Source organism: Psammomys obesus, unplaced genomic scaffold (genome assembly GCF_907164565.1).
Source record: "Psammomys obesus unplaced genomic scaffold, mPsaObe1.curated_primary_1811, whole genome shotgun sequence".
NCBI classification, from domain to species: domain Eukaryota; kingdom Metazoa; phylum Chordata; class Mammalia; order Rodentia; family Muridae; genus Psammomys; species Psammomys obesus.
In genome coordinates, this window is record NW_026596256.1 from 8,102,525 (window position 1) to 8,121,697 (window position 19,173).

General features: G+C 37.2%; 1 protein-coding gene across 2 annotated transcripts in view; it reads left to right on the forward strand.

Annotated features, from left to right (window-relative positions):
• The window catches only part of Tsc22d2 (TSC22 domain family member 2), a 44,056-nt gene continuing 24,883 nt past the window's right edge, over positions 1–19,173 (forward strand). The window contains exons 1-2 of one of the 2 annotated variants that reach the window (XM_055596775.1): positions 1–2,169; positions 13,509–13,580. In XM_055596775.1, the coding sequence (XP_055452750.1) occupies positions 239–2,169; positions 13,509–13,580 (2,003 nt within the window). In that variant the 5' untranslated portion in view covers positions 1–238. The remainder of the gene's footprint in view (positions 2,170–13,508; positions 13,581–19,173) is intronic. The other variant, XM_055596774.1, reaches the window with a different exon arrangement.

Below are 19,173 nucleotides of genomic sequence, written 5' to 3' on the forward strand. Positions count from 1 at the left end.
CCCGCCCCTGAGCCACGCTCCGGCCGTCACGGACGGGCTGCCTTGAGGCACCGCGGCCGCGGAGGAGAGGAGGAGGATGTCGCGGCGCGGCGCCGGTGCCCAGGACAGACGGTGACTTGCGGCGCGGGCCGAAGACCCAGGCGCGAACTCGGACTTTGTCTTTGGGGGCCCGTGCTCGGCCCTTCCCGGTTTCCGGTGGGATCCCAGAGGAGCCTCTGTTTCTCCAGCCTCTTCCACCATGTCCAAGATGCCGGCCAAGAAGAAGAGCTGCTTCCAGATCACCAGTGTCACCACGGCCCAGGTGGCCACCAGCATCACGGAGGACACCGAGAGCTTGGACGACCCGGACGAGTCGCGCACGGAGGACGTGTCCTCCGAGATCTTCGACGTCTCCCGGGCCACGGATTACGGCCCCGAGGAGGTGTGTGAGCGCAGCTCCTCGGAAGAGACGCTCAACAATGTCGGGGATGCGGAAACTCCCGGGACCGTGTCCCCGAACCTCATCCTAGATGGGCAGCTGGCAGCCGCCTCGGCTGCGCCCGCCAACGGAGGCGGCGGCGTGTCGGCCCGGAGCGTGGCGGGGGCGCTCGCCCAGACCCTGGCGGCGGCCGCCACTTCGGGGTCCGCCCCGGGGCCGGGTAGTGCAACTCCATCTCAGCCCCCCACCACTTGTAGTTCCCGTTTCCGCGTGATCAAGCTGGACCACGGGAGTGGAGAGCCGTATCGGCGCGGCCGATGGACGTGTATGGAATACTACGAGCGGGATTCAGATAGCAGCGTCCTCACTAGGTCCGGGGATTGCATTAGACACAGCAATACTTTGGAGCAGACTGCGGAGCGGGACAGCGGCCTGGGCGCCACCGGAGGGTCGGTGGTGGTGGTGGTGGCCTCCATGCAGGGGGCGCACGGGCTGGACTCGGGAACTGACAGCTCCTTGACTGCTGTGTCACAGCTACCCCCGTCGGAGAAAATGAGCCAGCCCACTCTCGCCCAGCCACAGAGTTTCGGCGTCGGGCAGCCACAGCCTCCGCCGCCCGTAGGTGGGGCTGTGGCTCCAAGTTCGGCGTCGCTACCGCCGTTCCCGGGAGCGGCGACCGGGCCGCAGCCAATGACGGCAGCCGCTCAGCCAACTCAACTCCAGGGAGCGGTGGCCGGCGGCGCCCTCCCGGGGCCTGTTGCCCAGGGTCTACCACCGACGAATGTAAACCTGGCGCAGCCTGTTGCCCTGGCGGCTCAGCCGGGCCAGGCGGTCGGCTCTTCGCTGCCACAGCATCCTCAGCAGTTCGCGTATCCCCAGCCTCAGATACCACCCGGGCATTTGATGCCGGTCCAGCCCTCGGGCCAGGGTGAGTACCTGCAGCCGCACGTAGCCCTGCAGCCGCCAAGCCCTGCGCAGCCCTTGTCCACAAGTGCAGGCGCGACCTCTGCTTCTGCGGCCAGCTTTCCTCTGGGGTCTGGCCAGAGCGTCCCCTCCTTGGGTGCGCAGATGATGGGCACCTCTTCCCAACCCAGTGAAACAGTGGCCCCTGGTCCGGTTTCCGGCGGCCAGGCCGCGCCTAGTCAACCGCCTGGAGTGGCCGCAGCTGCTGTAGGAGGCGTGGTGCAGCCAGGCGCTGGGCTTACTGGGACTGGGCAGCCCCAGTCCGTGCAGCAACCGCCGCAGATGGGTGGCAGTGGTCAGCTGTCAGCCGTGCCTGGTGGTCCTCACACCGTGATGCCCGGAGTTCCAAACGTGCCTGCGGCGGCACCCGCTCCAAGCGTGCCTAGTGTGCCCACCACTTCTGTTACTATGCCAAATGTACCCTCGCCACTGGGCCAGTCTCAGCAGCTGAGTAGCCATACGCCAGTCAGCCGGAGCAGCAGCAGCGTCATCCAACAAGTTGGGCCACCCTTAGTGCAAGGCACACACAGTGCACCAACAAGTCTACCACAGTCTGACCTAAGCCAGTTTCAGACTCAGACCCAGCCTTTAGTCGGGCAAGTTGACGATACTAGAAGAAAATCAGAACCCCTACCTCAACCACCACTTTCTCTCATTGCTGAAAATAAGCCTGGTGTGAAGCCTCCAGTTGCAGATGCCCTGGCAAACCCCCTTCAGTTAACACCTATGAACAGTCTGGCCACCTCTGTGTTCAGCATAGCTATTCCTGTTGATGGTGATGAAGACAGGTATGGAAACTTTTATTTTAAATATCTGGTAGAATTGCTTGGCTCAAACATCTTAAAATATTGGGAGATTTTATTTTTCCACTGAGGCCTTTTTATTTTTAAAACTTAGTTTAGTAAAATCAATTCAAAATTTTGAAGTAAGAGGTGTAAGGAGAGAAAAGCTATGGGATGTTTGTTTGTAACATTTTTAAGCAATTAAATGGGTAGTGATTTAACGCCATTGATGTATTTCAGCTTAACAGTTTAAAGAGCTGGTATGCCCCCTCCCCTATCAATGAGAGTATCTTTTTCCAAGGTATTAATTACTTTTCAGTTTTTATGGCATTTTTTTTCCAGTTAGTTTTGAAACTCTAAAACTGAAAATCAGAAAGACCTTTTTTCTGGGAAAAAGTGAATGAAGCAATAGTGAATTGGGGAAGACTGGGAGAGAATGGTAAAATGTGAAATCTATCTTTGACTGTCCTAAGTCAGCTTTTTAACAAAAGGGAGTCATGAGGGTTCCCAGTAACTTCTCAAAGATAATACTTTTGTTTAAGAACAAAAAAGAGAAAGATAGATTTCTCCTATCATCAGTCTTTAGGGAAGGGAAGAGTGAAATGCTTAAACAGTAGTAAAAAGAATTTTTGAAATGAAATGTCTGTAGCCAACTCCCACTACCTAGAGTGTAATGAAGATCTTTTTAATAGGTTAGGCCAAAATTAGTGTATTGCTACACTATTTTATAGCAGTTTATGTTTGGTTATGACCTGCTTAGGAATTGTAGTATTTTTTTAGGAGCAGACCTTTGGCTTTACATAATTCCAACCTTGTTAAAAACTTAATTGCAGTATATTAACACTACATTAAAAATAACAGAAAAAGAGTTGGGTATCCTATGCACTAGGTTTAGGAGAGAGGTTAATTTTAGGTGCTAAAAGGATCAAAACTTGGTTTGAGTTTCTAGAATCATTGGTATGTAGAAGACTACCATGAAATATTAAAGCTTTTCTGTAGTCCCTCACAATCTTAACTTTTGACTTCCAGTTATCCCTATTTTGTTTTATATACACATATGGTAGTTTAAAAATGCTGACTGGCATTCATTCATCTCTGGTTTTGTAATTCAAAGTTCATTATTTTTGTAGCCAAGTTGTAGGAAGTCTTTGTTACACTTGAGAACTCAGTGTCTATAAGTTAGCTAGTCAACTAGCCAGTCACTGAAACATTTAATATAGGTGGGATTACCAAGTTAAAAAAAGAAAACAAAACTGATTTCATTAGCAACTCAACAACAAAAAACCCTCTTTAGTTACTCCTAGCTTCAGGGTTAGGGCCATATTTGACAGGCAGATAGAGTTTACCTTTCACCTTTGATGGAGGTGAATGGTACCTTATCTTTTCTAGCTAGCAGGAACCTGTACTTTCTAAATTAGCAAATTATCTTGTACTTAACCCTCTCTGATCTGTACACTGCCCTGTATCTTTTCAATTAATGACTTTCCCAACCTCCTCTTTTACACATAAAACCTATGAATGAAGAATACATCTTCTACCCTATTCACACATTTTGCAGTTTAAGGCATCTACAGTTATATTCCTCAGAACTTAAAAGAATAATATATTATTGAAGCTTGAATCTGTTGACAGATGGAAACTCTGAGACACACTCCATTTGAGTATGTTCTGCAGGTGCTTATATTTTTACCTCACTGCAGTAAAAGTAATCTCAGAAATCTTATTTCCAAATACAATGAATGTTTTAACTGCTTATAGTGTCATTTCATTGTTATATCATTTGCATCAGTTGATTCTTTTCAAAGGTTTGATTGTGTGTAATCCCATTTTAAATGTGCCACTTCTTTCCTTTACCCCAGTCTTAAAGTCTGCCTTGTAAATTATCAGTTTTTTTTAATTGATTTTTAACATGCTAGTTTCCAAGATGTAATCTTACACATTTGATGTTTTGTCACTAGACCAACACACCTGGTGAAGGAATGAATCCATTAATTAGAAATAGAATTTTGTTCTGTTTGTTTATTTAAAGAAACTCTTTGTAAAAGAAGACATTCTAAAGCTTTACACTTGAGAATGTTTTTCCAGGCACATGTGTAAATTATCTAGATGAATAACTTAAGAAACAGTACTAACTAGAAACATTATTTTTAATATAATTTGAGGTTACTTTCTTAAAATCAGTATCATTTATTATCCTTCAAATATAGATAAAATGGAGAGTTTTGAGGGATTATGTCTTAAATTTCATAAATAGGTTAACACATATCCTAAGGAAATACTTGTAAATATTCAGTTTTTGTTTAAATAACAGATTTAGTAAGCAGGTTTTAGTTCTTTTGTTTTTAAACAAAAGGAAGGAGGACGGGAGGTTAACAAAAGGTAGGTTTTAGGTTCTTACATTGGAAGCCCTGTCATGGTTTTGGTTCCACACAAGGGCCTATTGAACCAATTTTAAGATTATTTATATGAAACAACTGCTGTAATTGATACCTTTAAAGGCCTGATACAAATGGTCCTCAATTATCATTAGCTGCTGACCCTACATTATTAAGTATCAAGTTGTAAGATTTTTCCAGCCATTTTGATTTTAAAAATTTATGATTATACACATTAAGACTTCTCGTATCTAATTTGTATTAACTGGTGGTTATGACTGTTGATAAAGAATTATGTAGTCACTTTTACAGTGAACATTACAAACTTTGCTTATTACCTGTACATTTAACAGACTTCCTTTACTGTAAATGAGAGGAGATGTAAACTATTACTGGCCCTAAATGGAGCACAGTACAGATTGTTTTCCAAAAATAACTGACCAGTGTGAACTCTGAAGGTAGCATTCCAGGAACTCATGAATGGCTATAATTGTGAACTGTCAACTGTCTAACTGACAGTTGAAAACCTGATTATTGTAAGGATCCCTTAGTTACACATAACTTTGTTTTATTGGTTTCATTTGAATAGTGTGATAATGACTAGTAATGCTAACTGGCATTTGTTGGAATGTACTATAAATACAAATTTCTTCATAGATATTTAATGGACTTCACATATTTAATGGAATTCTCTTTTTTTTTTAACTTGAAGTTTAAGTGAGAAGATTTATTTAATATATACACATACACATACATACCAGGAACAACACTGTTGTAAAGCGTATAGGCCCCTTGTTAAGAGCTGTGTTACAGAAAGGTCTCCCTGCACATAAATTTAAAAAAATATGAAAGCTCTTTAACTTGAATCTGTTTCTTTGGGACCTTAACTTTTTTTTTTTTTTTAATCTATTGCATTATAGAGGTAATTTTGATCTTCTAGCAAGATACTGTTTTATGCCAATCTAAGGCTTTGGGAATGCATTCTTACCCAGGAGTTGGTAGTCAAAGTATAAAATCAGATGTATACATGACATTATTTAGTATAAAAACTGATAATGGTGCATTCAATTGAAATATCTAATTACTAAAATATACATTAGTTGTGAACATGAATCTAAATAAAAGAAATTCTGAATTTACAGAAAGGCTGATTTTCCAAAAAAGCTGAAATTCCTACTGTTATATCAGTAGGCTCTTGGCATTTTCTATTCACAGGGACACATATTTTAAATTGAGAGCTAGTTACTATGGGCCAAATGTTTATTATTTTAAAGAAAATAAATGCTTACGTGTATATGGATGAAACATATTTCAAGTAACTATTTTATACAGTTTTTTTTTTTCATGTAGGTGAAAAAGAGGTCTGGAATCATAGATTATTAAGTATCTTGTTAGAAGTCATTTTACATAGTATTAGAAATAGGGGGACTATGTCACCCTGAGAATAAATACAGCATCAGTCTATTTGTTCTTTAAGGCTCTGGCAGCATTCATTTGGAAATGGCATGACACTGGGATTATGCATTTGGGATGTTGCTACTTTGGAGTGGAGTTTGTCTTTTTTTGTACTAGGAGAGAGGTTAGATGCTGATGTCCTGTGATGATCCATTAAGCAAAGGCTCCCATCCTCAGTCTCCTTCCTAATAGAGGGAATTGATGTTAGGAAGGTAGAAAAGAGATTTTGATTTTTTATTTCCCATAATGGCCTGAGTTTTAGGGGTAGGGAAGTAATTGAGTGACAGCAGATAACTGAGATGAAAGAAAATATAGTAGAATAACATCCAGTTTGGTCTTAGAAGAAAGGAACTTGTCAATAATGAGAACTAATAGTGTAGTTTTTATAAATTACTTCTAAATGATTGTTTTAGACCATTTTGTATTTACTTTTCTGAAGAGGTGCTGTTTACTAATAGTATTATTCTTTAATGTAAAGAGAAAGGGCTTTATAAAAAAAAGTGTCTAGTTAAATGTAGTCTAAATCATTTAGTAGATGCTTATGAAAAAAGATCAGATTATTTTAAAATAAGAAATTTTAAATATTGGTATTATTTGTGGGGTATTATGCAGCAAAACATGGATTGGAATAAACCTTTAAGCTTGTAGTTTTGTCTTTATACTCAACTAGTGGTTTAAGTTATTATTTTAGATAGTACAGTACTGATGGGTATGTCTACAAAGAATGTTCCTACATATTTCACTGATCTTTCCCATACCTAATCAAAGACATGCTAATTATTCAATATCTATTATGTTTTTAACCAGGTATTGCTTAAAACAAAAATTAGGTGGCCTTTTGGGAGGCAGAGGCAGACTGATGTCTATAAGTTCAAGGCCAGCTTGGTTTGCATAGTGAGTTACTGGCTAGCCTAGACTACATAATGAGACACTGTCTCAAAAATCAAAATGATACGCCTCCCATAAAGACTGACCAGCTTTCTTTATCATTCCATGACACTACTAAATATACTTCAGTGTGTATACTTCAAGTTTGAATGATAATATTGAAAAGAAATTGGCTTCTTTATGTCTATAAATATTTGCATAAGTTAAATTTCATGTTTGTTGCTCAGAATTTTTCAAATCAAAGAAATTTAGATTCATTTTTATTATGTATGAGTGTTTTGCTGCATGTATGTATGTGTACTATGTATATATTTGCTGGTACCAATGGAAACCAGAAGAGGGCATCAAATCCCTAGTAAAGTGAAAATCTGCAGCTAATTAAGTTACTAATATCATTGCTGTTCACTTAGCATATTTACCATTTTTCAGGCTAGGCAGGGCAAACAAGTGAAATTGATTGTTAGTTTAAATTACCTTAGTCTCTTTCCGAAAGTATTCACTATAATTTGGCTGGAGTTTTACTCTATAGAAGATAAACTTTTTTTCTGGCAAACATGTCAGTTATAAAGAACATTGGAATATTTTAAGTCTATTTTGAATGTTTTAGGCTGTTACTATTTTATTTACAGCCTTTATAACAGGTAAGATGTTTAATATGTGAATAAAGGATTTCAAAAGGAAAATTTAAAGCCCATTAGTTTCTAAAATAGAGTTATTGTTTTACCATTTGGGAGGTTATGTGTTAAACCAAACAAATCCTTTATATAGTTTAACTCTGCCATGAAAACAGGCAAAAATGAAAAAGGGTGTTCTCTTGATTAAATAAAATCAACAGTAGGTTTGTATATTAACATATGAATGACTTTTACAGACAGTTAAATCAGACGTACCTGGATTAAAATCTATTGTTGCTGTGTGTTTAGGATACTGGACTTTAATCAAGCCAGTCACTTAGCCTTTTGAAACTTCTGCTTCTTTATGTGAAAAATACGGATAACTGCCTTGAAGATCGTAATCCTAATGCTGTAATTCACTTTTTAATACACTTTCTCATGTTGTTGGTGACCCCAACCATAAATTTATTTTCTTTACTACTTCATAACTGTAATTTTGCTACTGTTACAAATGGCAAATATCTGATATGCAAGGGTATCTGATGTGACCCCTGTGAAAGGGCTGTTCGTCGACCCACAGGTTGAAAATTGCTGGTTTAAAGTATTTACTTTGATGTGAGTAATCTGTTACATAAGAAATTGGAGTAAAATTCCCAGCTCCAAAATACTTCTGCAGATTATCCCTTATAATGGTGCAAATTTTACCAGGAGTCTTCAGTTTTGATGTGCAAGTATAAGACCGATAATGGATGGATGTTTTGCCTGCATGTGTGTGCCTGTTAGTGCCCATGGAAAAGGAGAATAGTGCTTTAGTTGAGTTATAATAAGAATTATAACAAATTGTGTTCTAATCTTGATTCTTCAACTACTTTGCTGATTGAATTGATCAAATCATCTAATGCCCCTCAGATTTTATCATCCCCTCTCATTGGTAAAGTTAGAATTTGGGTTTTAGTCATGTTTTAAAGGTCTGTCTAGTCCTATTGAGCCCATATTTTCAGGTGAGTTTGGGAAGAACTTTTTGTCACAATCCCGCACAGCTTTGCCACTACCATTGTATGATTGATTGATTGAAAGAAAATGAAGCGTGCTTCTTGAATACTCAAATACTTGAGAAGTTAATTGAATGCAAAGTAAACAGCTAAAAGAACAATACACCAGTCATTCAATTTTTGTAATGTTCTCCAGGTAGTAAACATTAGGGTACAGAAAGGAGATTGTATTTGATGTATATGCTAGGTGTTGATGGAGTAAACAGTTCAGTGCTAGTGAGGAATAGTTTAAGAAATGTGATTTCTTAATATAGACTGACTTCTGTTTAGACACTGTGCATATATATAAATGTAGTTCAGAATGTAAAATATCCAAACCAGGATAGATTGAAAACTTCTTACCACTGTTCTCCACCCACCTTCTTCAGAATCAACCCGGTATTTGTACATTCTTTGAGACTAATGTTTGAACTGAGTTTTAATTAAGAGGGCCATTCCCATTTGATCACTAATAAGAGGTGATTTGCTAAGCTCAGAGAAGTAGCAGCTTCTTGCAGAGAGTGAGGCTCTGTCAGACTTGGTAAATTATTTGATTAATTTGACAGGAAGCAGAGTGAAAAGCTTAATACCATAGTAAGTTTAGATTGTTACATTAACTTTCCAGTTGCTATTTAAAGTATTTCTTGAAGCTTTTATTTTAAGTAGTGTTTATCTTGTAGCTTACTTCAATACCTATTTCAGTGAATATTATATTATTGTATCACATTAAAATGTGATAAACTTTAAGGGTTTTTGTGGGCTGGAGCTTACAATAAGTCCCAGTAGTCAGAATTGTTATTTGTCAAATATGCTACATAGTTTCATGTACCTAACTATAAATTTAATTATTCTCTTTGCTTCAACATTACCTTGATGATGGTGAGATAACTTGATGCATGTTAAAATTCTCTACCAAAAGTTGCATTTTGTACAACATAAAATTAAGCTTAATTGTATCAAACCCTATATAAATATAATTCCATTTGATCTTTTCAGCAACCTGTAAATAAGAGTTTTAATCTCTTTTATGGACTAAAAAGAAACACTTAAGTCTGCCACTCCAAAGCCAGTATTCCTTTGCTTTATTACTTAGCAAACAATGAATGTGGGAAGGAAGGAAAATTACTATACCATTAATAAATGGTTATGTTGTGACATTTTACCTGAAGGATTCTTACAAGCACCTAATTCACACATAATATTGGAATAGGCTTTGTTGGCTTTTTGTTTGTTTGTTTGTGTGTTTGTTTAGTTGGTTGGTTGGTTGTTTTTTCGAGACAGGGTTTCTCTGGATGCCCTGGACTGGCTTTGGAGAACAGGCTAGCCTTGAACTCACAGAGATCTGCCTGTGCCTCTGCCTCCCTGAATGCTGTGATTACAGGTCTGCGCCACTGCACCAGCCTGCCTGTGTTGATTTTTCACTCTGTTTGTCTGGTTTCTCTTTAAATCTTTAAAGTTGAGTTTTCACATACAGGAAAGAGAACATTTTTGCTGAGTTGAGGCTCATATACCTTTCCCTTTAAGCTTCACAAACTTGATGGCTTTGAGATGTGGGATATGCATATGTGTTTCTTCTCCGTACTCCAGTTACTCTACAAATAGAATATCTTGCTAAAGCAAGTGGATATAAGTTATATGTGTTTGTCACATGCTAGTATTATTGTTTTCATGTACTGGGAAATTAATGTGACAGACGTGTATATAAAGCCAGGCAATAGAGAAAGAAAAGGCCCTTGTAAATACCAGTGGGCACAGTTAACAAACAATTACTTTGAAATGACATAAAAATTGAGGGGACTAAGGGCCTAAGGAAAGCTCTGCTAATAAGATTATTTAAATGCTAAGTGAAACGTAATAGCACAAAGATAAAAATGACATATTCTCTTTTGCAAGAAATTATACTTGAAACCAGTTTCTTAACAACTGATTTGAAGTGAATATAAACTACTGCTCTTAAGGGCCTGTAAAGCAACTCTTAGAAGAATGAGATGTAGTTTATATTGAATTTATTGCAGTCATTTAATGAAAATGCTGTTTTCTTGTTTATAAACATTTTTCAAAACTACTGAATAAAATATAACCTTTCCTCTTCTTATTGTACTTTATTCCATAGATCCTTTTCACACTCTGAGGTTTACTGTTAACTGTAGTTTTTTTTTTTATATTTGATTTATAAAAAACATTGGATCATTACAATTGAAAAAATGGTGGCATTTCATAACATAAGTCATGTGACTATTTTTGAAGTCAGTTTGCCTAGCAGGTGAATTTGCCTCAAATTAAATATAGATATTTCCAAAGTAAAAATATCTGAAGTTCTGTTTTTAAAATATCATCTCTCTGAGTATATTTGATTTTAAATGCTCTTTATAAGGAAATTGTAATTCTAAGCTGGAGAATAAATTCCAAGTTTTCTCTATCCTCCTTTTCCTCTGTCATCTTCTTTGAGTTATTCCATTAAAGTTGAAGTTTCTAAAAAAAAATAAAATTAAAAAAACTAAGGAACAGCAAACCAGTTCTTATAGTGTCCTGGGCAGACCTGAATTAGTTGGTTTTGGGAGGAGCCAAATTAACTTTTCAGTTCATTTGCCTTTTATCTTACTTGCCTGACTTGATTTTGAAGTACAGTGGGGGGAGGAAAAAGAAAAAAAGGAATCTAACAGAAGTTAGAAGATGTTAGAATTATCTTATACTTTGTTGTTGGAAGATCTAATCAGTGCTTTGCTTGCCCTACGACCCAGTTAAGAAAAAGGGTTCAAAGAATAGAAAGTAAATAGATGAGGGAAAGCAGTAAGAACTATACATTGTTAAAGAGTCCTGATTAACACAACAACTTCTTAGGTGATTCTCTGTTATCCAATGTCAGTGTGACTTTTCTGCTTTTTCAAAAGTGGTACTTATTGGTTAAAAATCTATAATGCTGTCTGAAAAGTGATTGTGCATACAACATAGCTTGACTCAATCCAGGTTTTGAAGGCATAGTCCTGTTGTTTTTAATTTGATGATCATTGATGATTGCTATTGCAGACAACTTTGTAAGGTTTTTTGTTGTTGTTTTATTTTCTTTAACACGTGTGTGCATGTGTTTGTGTGAATGTGTGCTATGTGTCTGCTAGTGTACATGGAAGCCACAAGAGGTTGTTCAGTCTTCTGGAGCTGCAGTTACCTGAATTGTTGTGACTCACCTGACATCTTAGCTAGGAATTGAGAGCCAGATAGATTGCCACCTACTCTGATATTTGGAAAGTTACTTTTGTTTGATCCACTTTTGATCAGTGAGATAGAAATAGTAATCTTAGCCCTGTTAGGTAGAGCTGTTGTGGAAATTGAGTCAATAAATGTAAAACAGTTTGAATAACATCTGGTATACAGCAAGTATGTTCTTTTTGCTATCCTTATACTATAGCATGGATCAAAGATATGTTTTTTGTTTTTCCTTGTGGCCTTAGAGAAGAAAAAAGATTGATCAATTGAGTGAGTGGGTGATTAAGTGGTTAATTGATTTGGCATCGATTTTATGGAGCTCAAGTCCCATGTAGTTATGAGTGGATCCTGGGAACTAAATTTGGGCTCCTTAGCATATGTGCTCTCAATCACTGAGGTATCCACTTTAGCCCAAAGTCAAGGATTTTTAAAGCGATGTAACAGGTACTTGTTAACACCCCTAAAGTACAGATAGTTGGTGAGGAAGACATTAGAATTATGCAAAATGAGTAAAAACTGTTTGGTTTGTCAAAAGCTTAGCTCCTTGAGGAATTATTCCTGATATACAGAGTCAATTATACATACTGGAATTTGCGTACATTAGCTCAACAATTACAGTTCTGTGATGTTAGCCCTAGGGAATGTATCTCTAGGTATATTAGGAATGAGTGATATAGTTGATGTTGCAAGATACTTGAATACTCTGTGAACTCCAAAATTGTCTTGTTTACTGAAAAAAACTGTTTCTAGTTGTGGTAAGGCTCAGCTCTAGCACACACCTTTAGTCTAAGAGCTTTCTGCTTGAATATTTTGAACAGGATTAAATAAAGTAAACCATAGCTCAAGAGGCAGAGCAAGTAGCCAGTTGTCAGGGAATGAACATAGGAAAAAAAACAGAGAGAGTAAGAGGAAGTCAGGAGGATGAATAGAGAGACGCATGAGACGCACAGAAAGTAGAAGGGAAGAACTTTCAGTTTGAGGATTTTTTGAGACAGCATGGGGATGGATGCTTCTTTCCTTTTGGGTCGTTCGTTGGCTAAGGAAGAAGGTCGTCTGGGTGCTTTCTCCTCCCTGAGTTAGTAGGCTTTCACCCCAGCATCTGGCTCCCAAGTCTTGATTGATAAAATCGATCAATTGAGATTTGTTTAAAACAAGTTGATAAGTTTTTACCCTTTAAAGGGGCATTATACTAATGCAAGAAATTAGAACATGTCCATACAGTTGCCTTGTGCCCCCTGCCCCAAACTAGCTCAGAGAAACTACACACAAACTTAAAGTGGAAATGTATCATGACCAACCCAGGAAGGACTCTACATTATTTATCATTAACCCTTCTATTAACAAATTCTAGGAAACTATACCTTAATGTTATGCATAGATACTCTACTGGAGCACAACCTAACAGCTAAAACTATAGCTGACTCTTAAGGCATCAGATACAACTTTGTGTTGTATCTGAACCATTTATGTATATATACACATAATTGAATGTTAGTATTTAACGTTATCTGTTGCTCTTTCCTTTAGAACTTTGATACTGAATTACTATGGGTTCTGGAGAGTGAGTGTGTGTGTGTGTGTATTTGTGTGTGTGTGCATGTGTGTTAATTTCTTCCAAAGTACTGTTTTAATCTATCACAACGTTTTCCGTTTTCTTTTTTCCTTTTTCGAATTTAAGTGGTTACACTGTGTGGGAATCTAAAATCTTCCAATTTTGTAAGTACTGATTATACTGTACATTCTCAACTTCATTTCCATTTGATTCTTGGATCTCACAGGAATCCTTCAACTGCTTTCTACCAAGCGTTCCATTTGAACACGTTTCAGGAATCAAAGAGCCTCTGGGATAGGTATGATTACTTAACATGGATGCATACATGCAAAAGTGTATGCATGAATTGCTTTGCATAAAACTGATCTTTGCTTTTTTAAAAGGGGGTGGAATCACATGCTGTGTAGCATGGGACAAAGCAGCAAAATAAACCAAAAAGGCCTTTCTATAGAATATAAATGTGCTTTTTATTTTACTGCATTTTATGCATATTATATCTTTATTTTTTAAGGTTTTACATATTCCATTATCTTAAAATGGTCACTGCATATATATCTTAATGCAAAACATTTTTCTATTAAATTAGTCTTAATTTTTGTGCTGTTTTATAGGATTTATAATACACACACATATACACACACACAGAGAATGTTAACTTCAAACTAAAAAACTGGAGGATGGACAAGACCTGAGTAACAAAATTGTCGTTAATTTTGACAAATTGTTACCAACTTTTCTTGTCAGAATATCAAATCTATATAACAGTTTGTAAGCCCCCAAAACAAGTTGCTATTTTTTTTTTACAGAGATACCATTTAGGTCTTATTTTTCACTTTCAAAAAACAAACAAAACACTTGAATTTCATTTTTGGCAAAAGATACTTTGGTTTATCTTTCTGCTTAACACATTTTTAAATAGTATATGCTTTGTTCAGTTATTTGGCTGACTGTTTATTAGCAATCCATCATTGTGTTTAATTAATAGGAGTTGAGCACAGTGTTTTTTAAATTCCCACAAAGCTTGTTAGATTTTTTTTTTTAAACTCTGCCTGGCAACGCATTTGTGTCATCTGGCATATTTTTGGATAACACTCATGGACTCAACTCTATCTCTTTCATAGAAAAGAGAGTTGCTAAGTGCATGTACATGTCATATTAAGACATGGTCTGCATTGCCTTAGTGGTAAAAGATATTTTCTAAGCAAAATATCTTGTAGATGGTTTGTTCTTTACTTAACCAAAAATCATATTAAACAGTTTTTGAACAGGAAGTTTTAAAATTTGTAGTGCTATGTTTTTATATAATCAAGTTTTAATTAGTTTTGCTCTAACATTATAAAGTATTATAAATACATATATGAATAGATATTAGTATGAAACAGACTTGAAGTTTTAGTCACTCAAATAGTACTTGAGGTGTACCTTAATCTTTTCTTACATACAAAGGAGATATAGTACTCTGCCTCAATTTAATAATAGCTTTAAATGCAGTTCATTTGTAATATCTATCTCTCATAAGCTGTCATGTCAGTATGAATGATGTGTTATTTTCATTTATACGTTGTGAAAAGGTTTGATCCTTATTTTCTATAATTTGGATATAATATTAAAGTGGTCCTTAAGTTTCATTATAAAACAATCATAGAAGTTACTTGCTCAGAATTTGTTGTTCCAACTAAATATGTGTTCTCTTTAGTAGATACCAAATACTTTTATCATGTCAGAAATGAGGCAGGTTGTTCTACCTATATCATTTCTCATTGGATAAAAATTATTTCTGATCTGGGGAAAAGGCAGTGGACCTGAACTTGAATCCCTATTACCAAAACAGACCCAGATGTAGCAGTCCACTAGAAGCTGGGAACAGTATAATCCCTGAATCTCACTGGCCTGCTGGTCTACACAGTATAGCCAGTCAGCAAGGTGCAGGTTAAGTGAGAGGCCTTGCTTTGAAAAATAGGATGGAATAGAGTAAGATTCCTGATGTTGAACTTTGGGCTACACTCACACCAAGTATTTTCTCTTTTTGGAGCCTGTTGTCCAGAACCAAAGAAGTTAATGGATATTTGTACTGTTGCCAAAATAATGAGAGCTTAATATTGTAGTTATTCTTCACTATAAGCTGCCCTGGTTGGTACCAAGGTAACAAACCCAACACAGTGGAAACTGATCAATAGTTTCCTTTTAACTTTTTATCTAAAAAAATCAAGCATAGGCTGGAGATACAGTTCAGTAATAAGGTAATTATATGCATGCACCCACATGTAGATGTGAACACATGCATGCGCGCACACACACACATGCACACACACATGTGCCAAGTAGGAAGTGACAAACTTCATTATTTCTAAGAGGATAGTCTATACAACTTTATTTGGCATATACCTACAGACTTCATAGCTGTCACTGATGAAGCAATATGGTTCTCTTTATTCATAGCAGTTGGGTTAAAGGTTTTTGTAATACTAGGCTTAAAATGTTTACTTTTGACTGTTTTGGATATCACCTAATAGGCTAATTTTGGACTCTTGTACACTTGGGGGTTGTAATTTTTTCCTTTTTAAAATTTGCCAGGTAAATATTTTACAAAGGTAATTCTGTTGTTAAATAGAACTATTCAAGGATTTAGGATAGTTCTCAACCGTCCTGATGCTGTGACCCTTTAATACAGTTCCTCATGCTGTGGTGACTTCCAGCCATGAAACTATTTTGTTGTTATTTCATAGCTGTAATTTTGCTGCTGTTATGAATTGTAATGTAAATATTTGCTATGCAGGTATTTGATATGCCCCCCCCCCAAAAAAAAGAGGTTGCAACCCACAAGTTGAGAACCACTAATTTAGGAGGCCATAAGTTCTATATAAGATGTGTCTATGTTGCCTACATATTTTGGCATAATTTTGCTCATTAATTTTGCCTGATAACATATTTCAGGCTCCTGTTTCTGAAATCTTGGAATGACTTTCAGTGGAGACAATGTTTTTGAGATTTATTTTTATTGTTGGGAAGTATGCTACTTGTATGTAGGCGTCTATAGAGGCCAGAAAAGGGCATCAAAATTGGAGCTGGAATAACAGGTGGTTGTGAGCCATCCTGGGTGCTAGGAATCAAACTTGGGTCCTCTAGAATAGCTGGGAGAGCTCTTAACCATTGAGCCATCTCCCCAGTCCTGGGGATAGCTTTTAAGCCTGCTTTCAATAGTCATGCCTGGATACTTTAGTTTATCAAGTATCTTTACAATCTAAGAATAACTAATACACTATTCCATATTAACTTACTAGTTCTCCTTTGTTTCTTCCTGTGTTTAAGTTAGAACTAACAATTTGAGAGGCTTTAAAATAGCCAGATTGCCTCTGTCTATATTCAGATCACCTTTTCTGAGGTGCCCAGTGGTTTTCTTGCTTATGTACTGAAACTGAAGCTACTCTCAAACCTTTCTTTTCATCATCTTGTAGGTACCATTGTAGTTTCTGTGTTCCTCATTTGTCAGTTTTGCAGAGTCCAGGGCCAGTTGGTGAAAGTATCTACAAATATAAGGGAAGTGATACTGATAGCCCAAAAGACAATGTAGGTCTTTCTTTCTTCTGTTGATTAAAATTAATAAAGCTTATATAATTAGCTTTCTAGGAGGTTATATCATTGTGAAGTTTATTTTATGATGTCCTTACATACCAGCATTTTAATGATGCTAAATTTTGAATACCTTTTTGTGCTCACTCTCAGCTTACTTAAATCTTCCTGGTTTTTTTTGTTTGTTTGTTTGTTTGTTTGTTTGTTTTTTAGAATTAGTTTAGAAAACTTGTCTCAATAATCACTGGGAATCAGACATCATTAAGAGGTTTTGTCTTGAAAGATTGGTATAAGAATTATAGTAGTTTTACCCTCTCTTAAGATAAAAAAAAGTGCTAGAAAGAAGAACATTTAGACTAAAGAGGAAATCGGACTGCTTATAACAGTTTGCCTCATGGATAAGCACTTGGAGTGTTTTCTCCATGAAGAAATTGATTAAATTTAGTCAATAAGTGATAAGCACTTGCATGGGATACATTATTTCTTTGAGTTACCTTGTCCTTATGGTAGCAGCAATCATTAAATGTAAATTAATAAGGAGAGTGTTTAGATGCCATTATTAGACACAAATTTACTGATTCCTATAATGGCAGGAGAAACTAGATTGTAAAATTCAATGCCTACGTCTAATAATGAGTTTGGTTTTACTTTGGGAAAAGATAGCCAGATACATAATTACATAATTAAAAACAATGCCCCATTTATAATAATATCCAAGCAGTTTACACTTCAAAGGAAGGTTGGAGTCATTAGTCAAAGCTACTTCAGGAGATATTTTCTTAGTTGAAAAGTGGATAGAGTTTGGTATTGCAGAGCTAGAGAACCGAGGAAAAGGAGCAATTCAGTTAGAGAAACAGTACTGTATTGGTTAGTATAATAAGCATGGTTGGATGTGATTTATATGTAATATAAAAACAACAGATGAAAAACTTGATTGAACAGAGAAAAAATCTTACAGCTCATGGATTATAAGCATCTAAATGACTCCAAAGTGTCAGAAACCCAGTTGACCGAGGAATATTTATATTCTAGGATATATTAGATCAGAATAGATACATAGATGAGGTTTATGGGGTTCAGCTATTTTATGGATTAATTGGCAGACTGTTGGAAGCATCTAGGTGTACAACTGGGTAAAGAAATACAATATAGAAGAAATTTTTTAAAAATCTGTATTTAGAATCCAAACTTTAGAACATGAGAAGATTCCAAGGAAACATAGTAGAATAAGAGAGTGGGAGGGTCAAGTCAGAACCATAAGCAATACCACCTAACATTAGAATCAGAGCAGAGATAATATGAAAAGGGTGTTTTGAATGGGAACATTTGGGAATATTGATTCCTAACAAAAAAGGAAGAAAAAAATATTTGCATCTGCTCCTAGGCAGATTGTCTGCTGATGGAGTTTTAGCCATAAATCTTAACCTCACTCTTTGCAGTGCTGTTTCATTGGTTCCTAAACATTTCCTCTTTTAGTTTTTCTGTAGTTCATTTAGAATACCTGATAATACCAATACCTTAGAATACCCAATAAACTGAATCCTATTTTCTGCACATAGACAGACTTCAGAATTGGCAGCTATTCACCAGGCTACATGGTTTTGTTTCTTCCTTTACCACCTTTTTGTTGTTGTTGTTGCTTAAATTACTCAACGTAAATCACCCATCCTACTTTCAGAGGTTATGGTAATTATTTTCAGGGTATAATTTCAGATCAATCAAAAACACATTTATATTTCTCACCAAACTTTTAAGGAAACTAAATTTTTTTTTCAACTAAAGTTTTAAATAGCAGAAAACTAAAAAAAAATTAACTATTTTACAAAATCTAGTACTTTCCAGCAAAAATTTGTTAGGAAAAGCCTTTTATTGGGCTTGCTCAGACTAAAAGAAAATTTAAGTATACCCTAAAATCACTGAACTAGAACAAAGAGAACATCTTTCTTTTGTTATTGTTTTGTTTTTCCATTTTTTCGTTAACAGTCTTTTCTGAGACTGAGTCTCCAACCAAGGACCATACATGGATATAACCTAGAACCCCTGTCCAGATGTAGCCCATGGCTACTCAGTATCCAAGTGGGTTCCCCAGTAAGGGGAACAGGGACTGTCTCTGATATGAACTCAGTGGCTGGCTCTTTGATCTCCTCACCCCCTGTGGGAGGAGCAGCCTAGCTAGGTCACAGAGGAGGACACTGCAGCCAGTCCTGATGAGACCTAATAGGCTAGGGTCAGATGGAAGGGGGAGGAGGACCTCCCCTATCAGTGGATTTAGAGAGGGACAGGGAGGAGAAGAGGGAGGGAAAGTGGGATTGGGAGGGAAT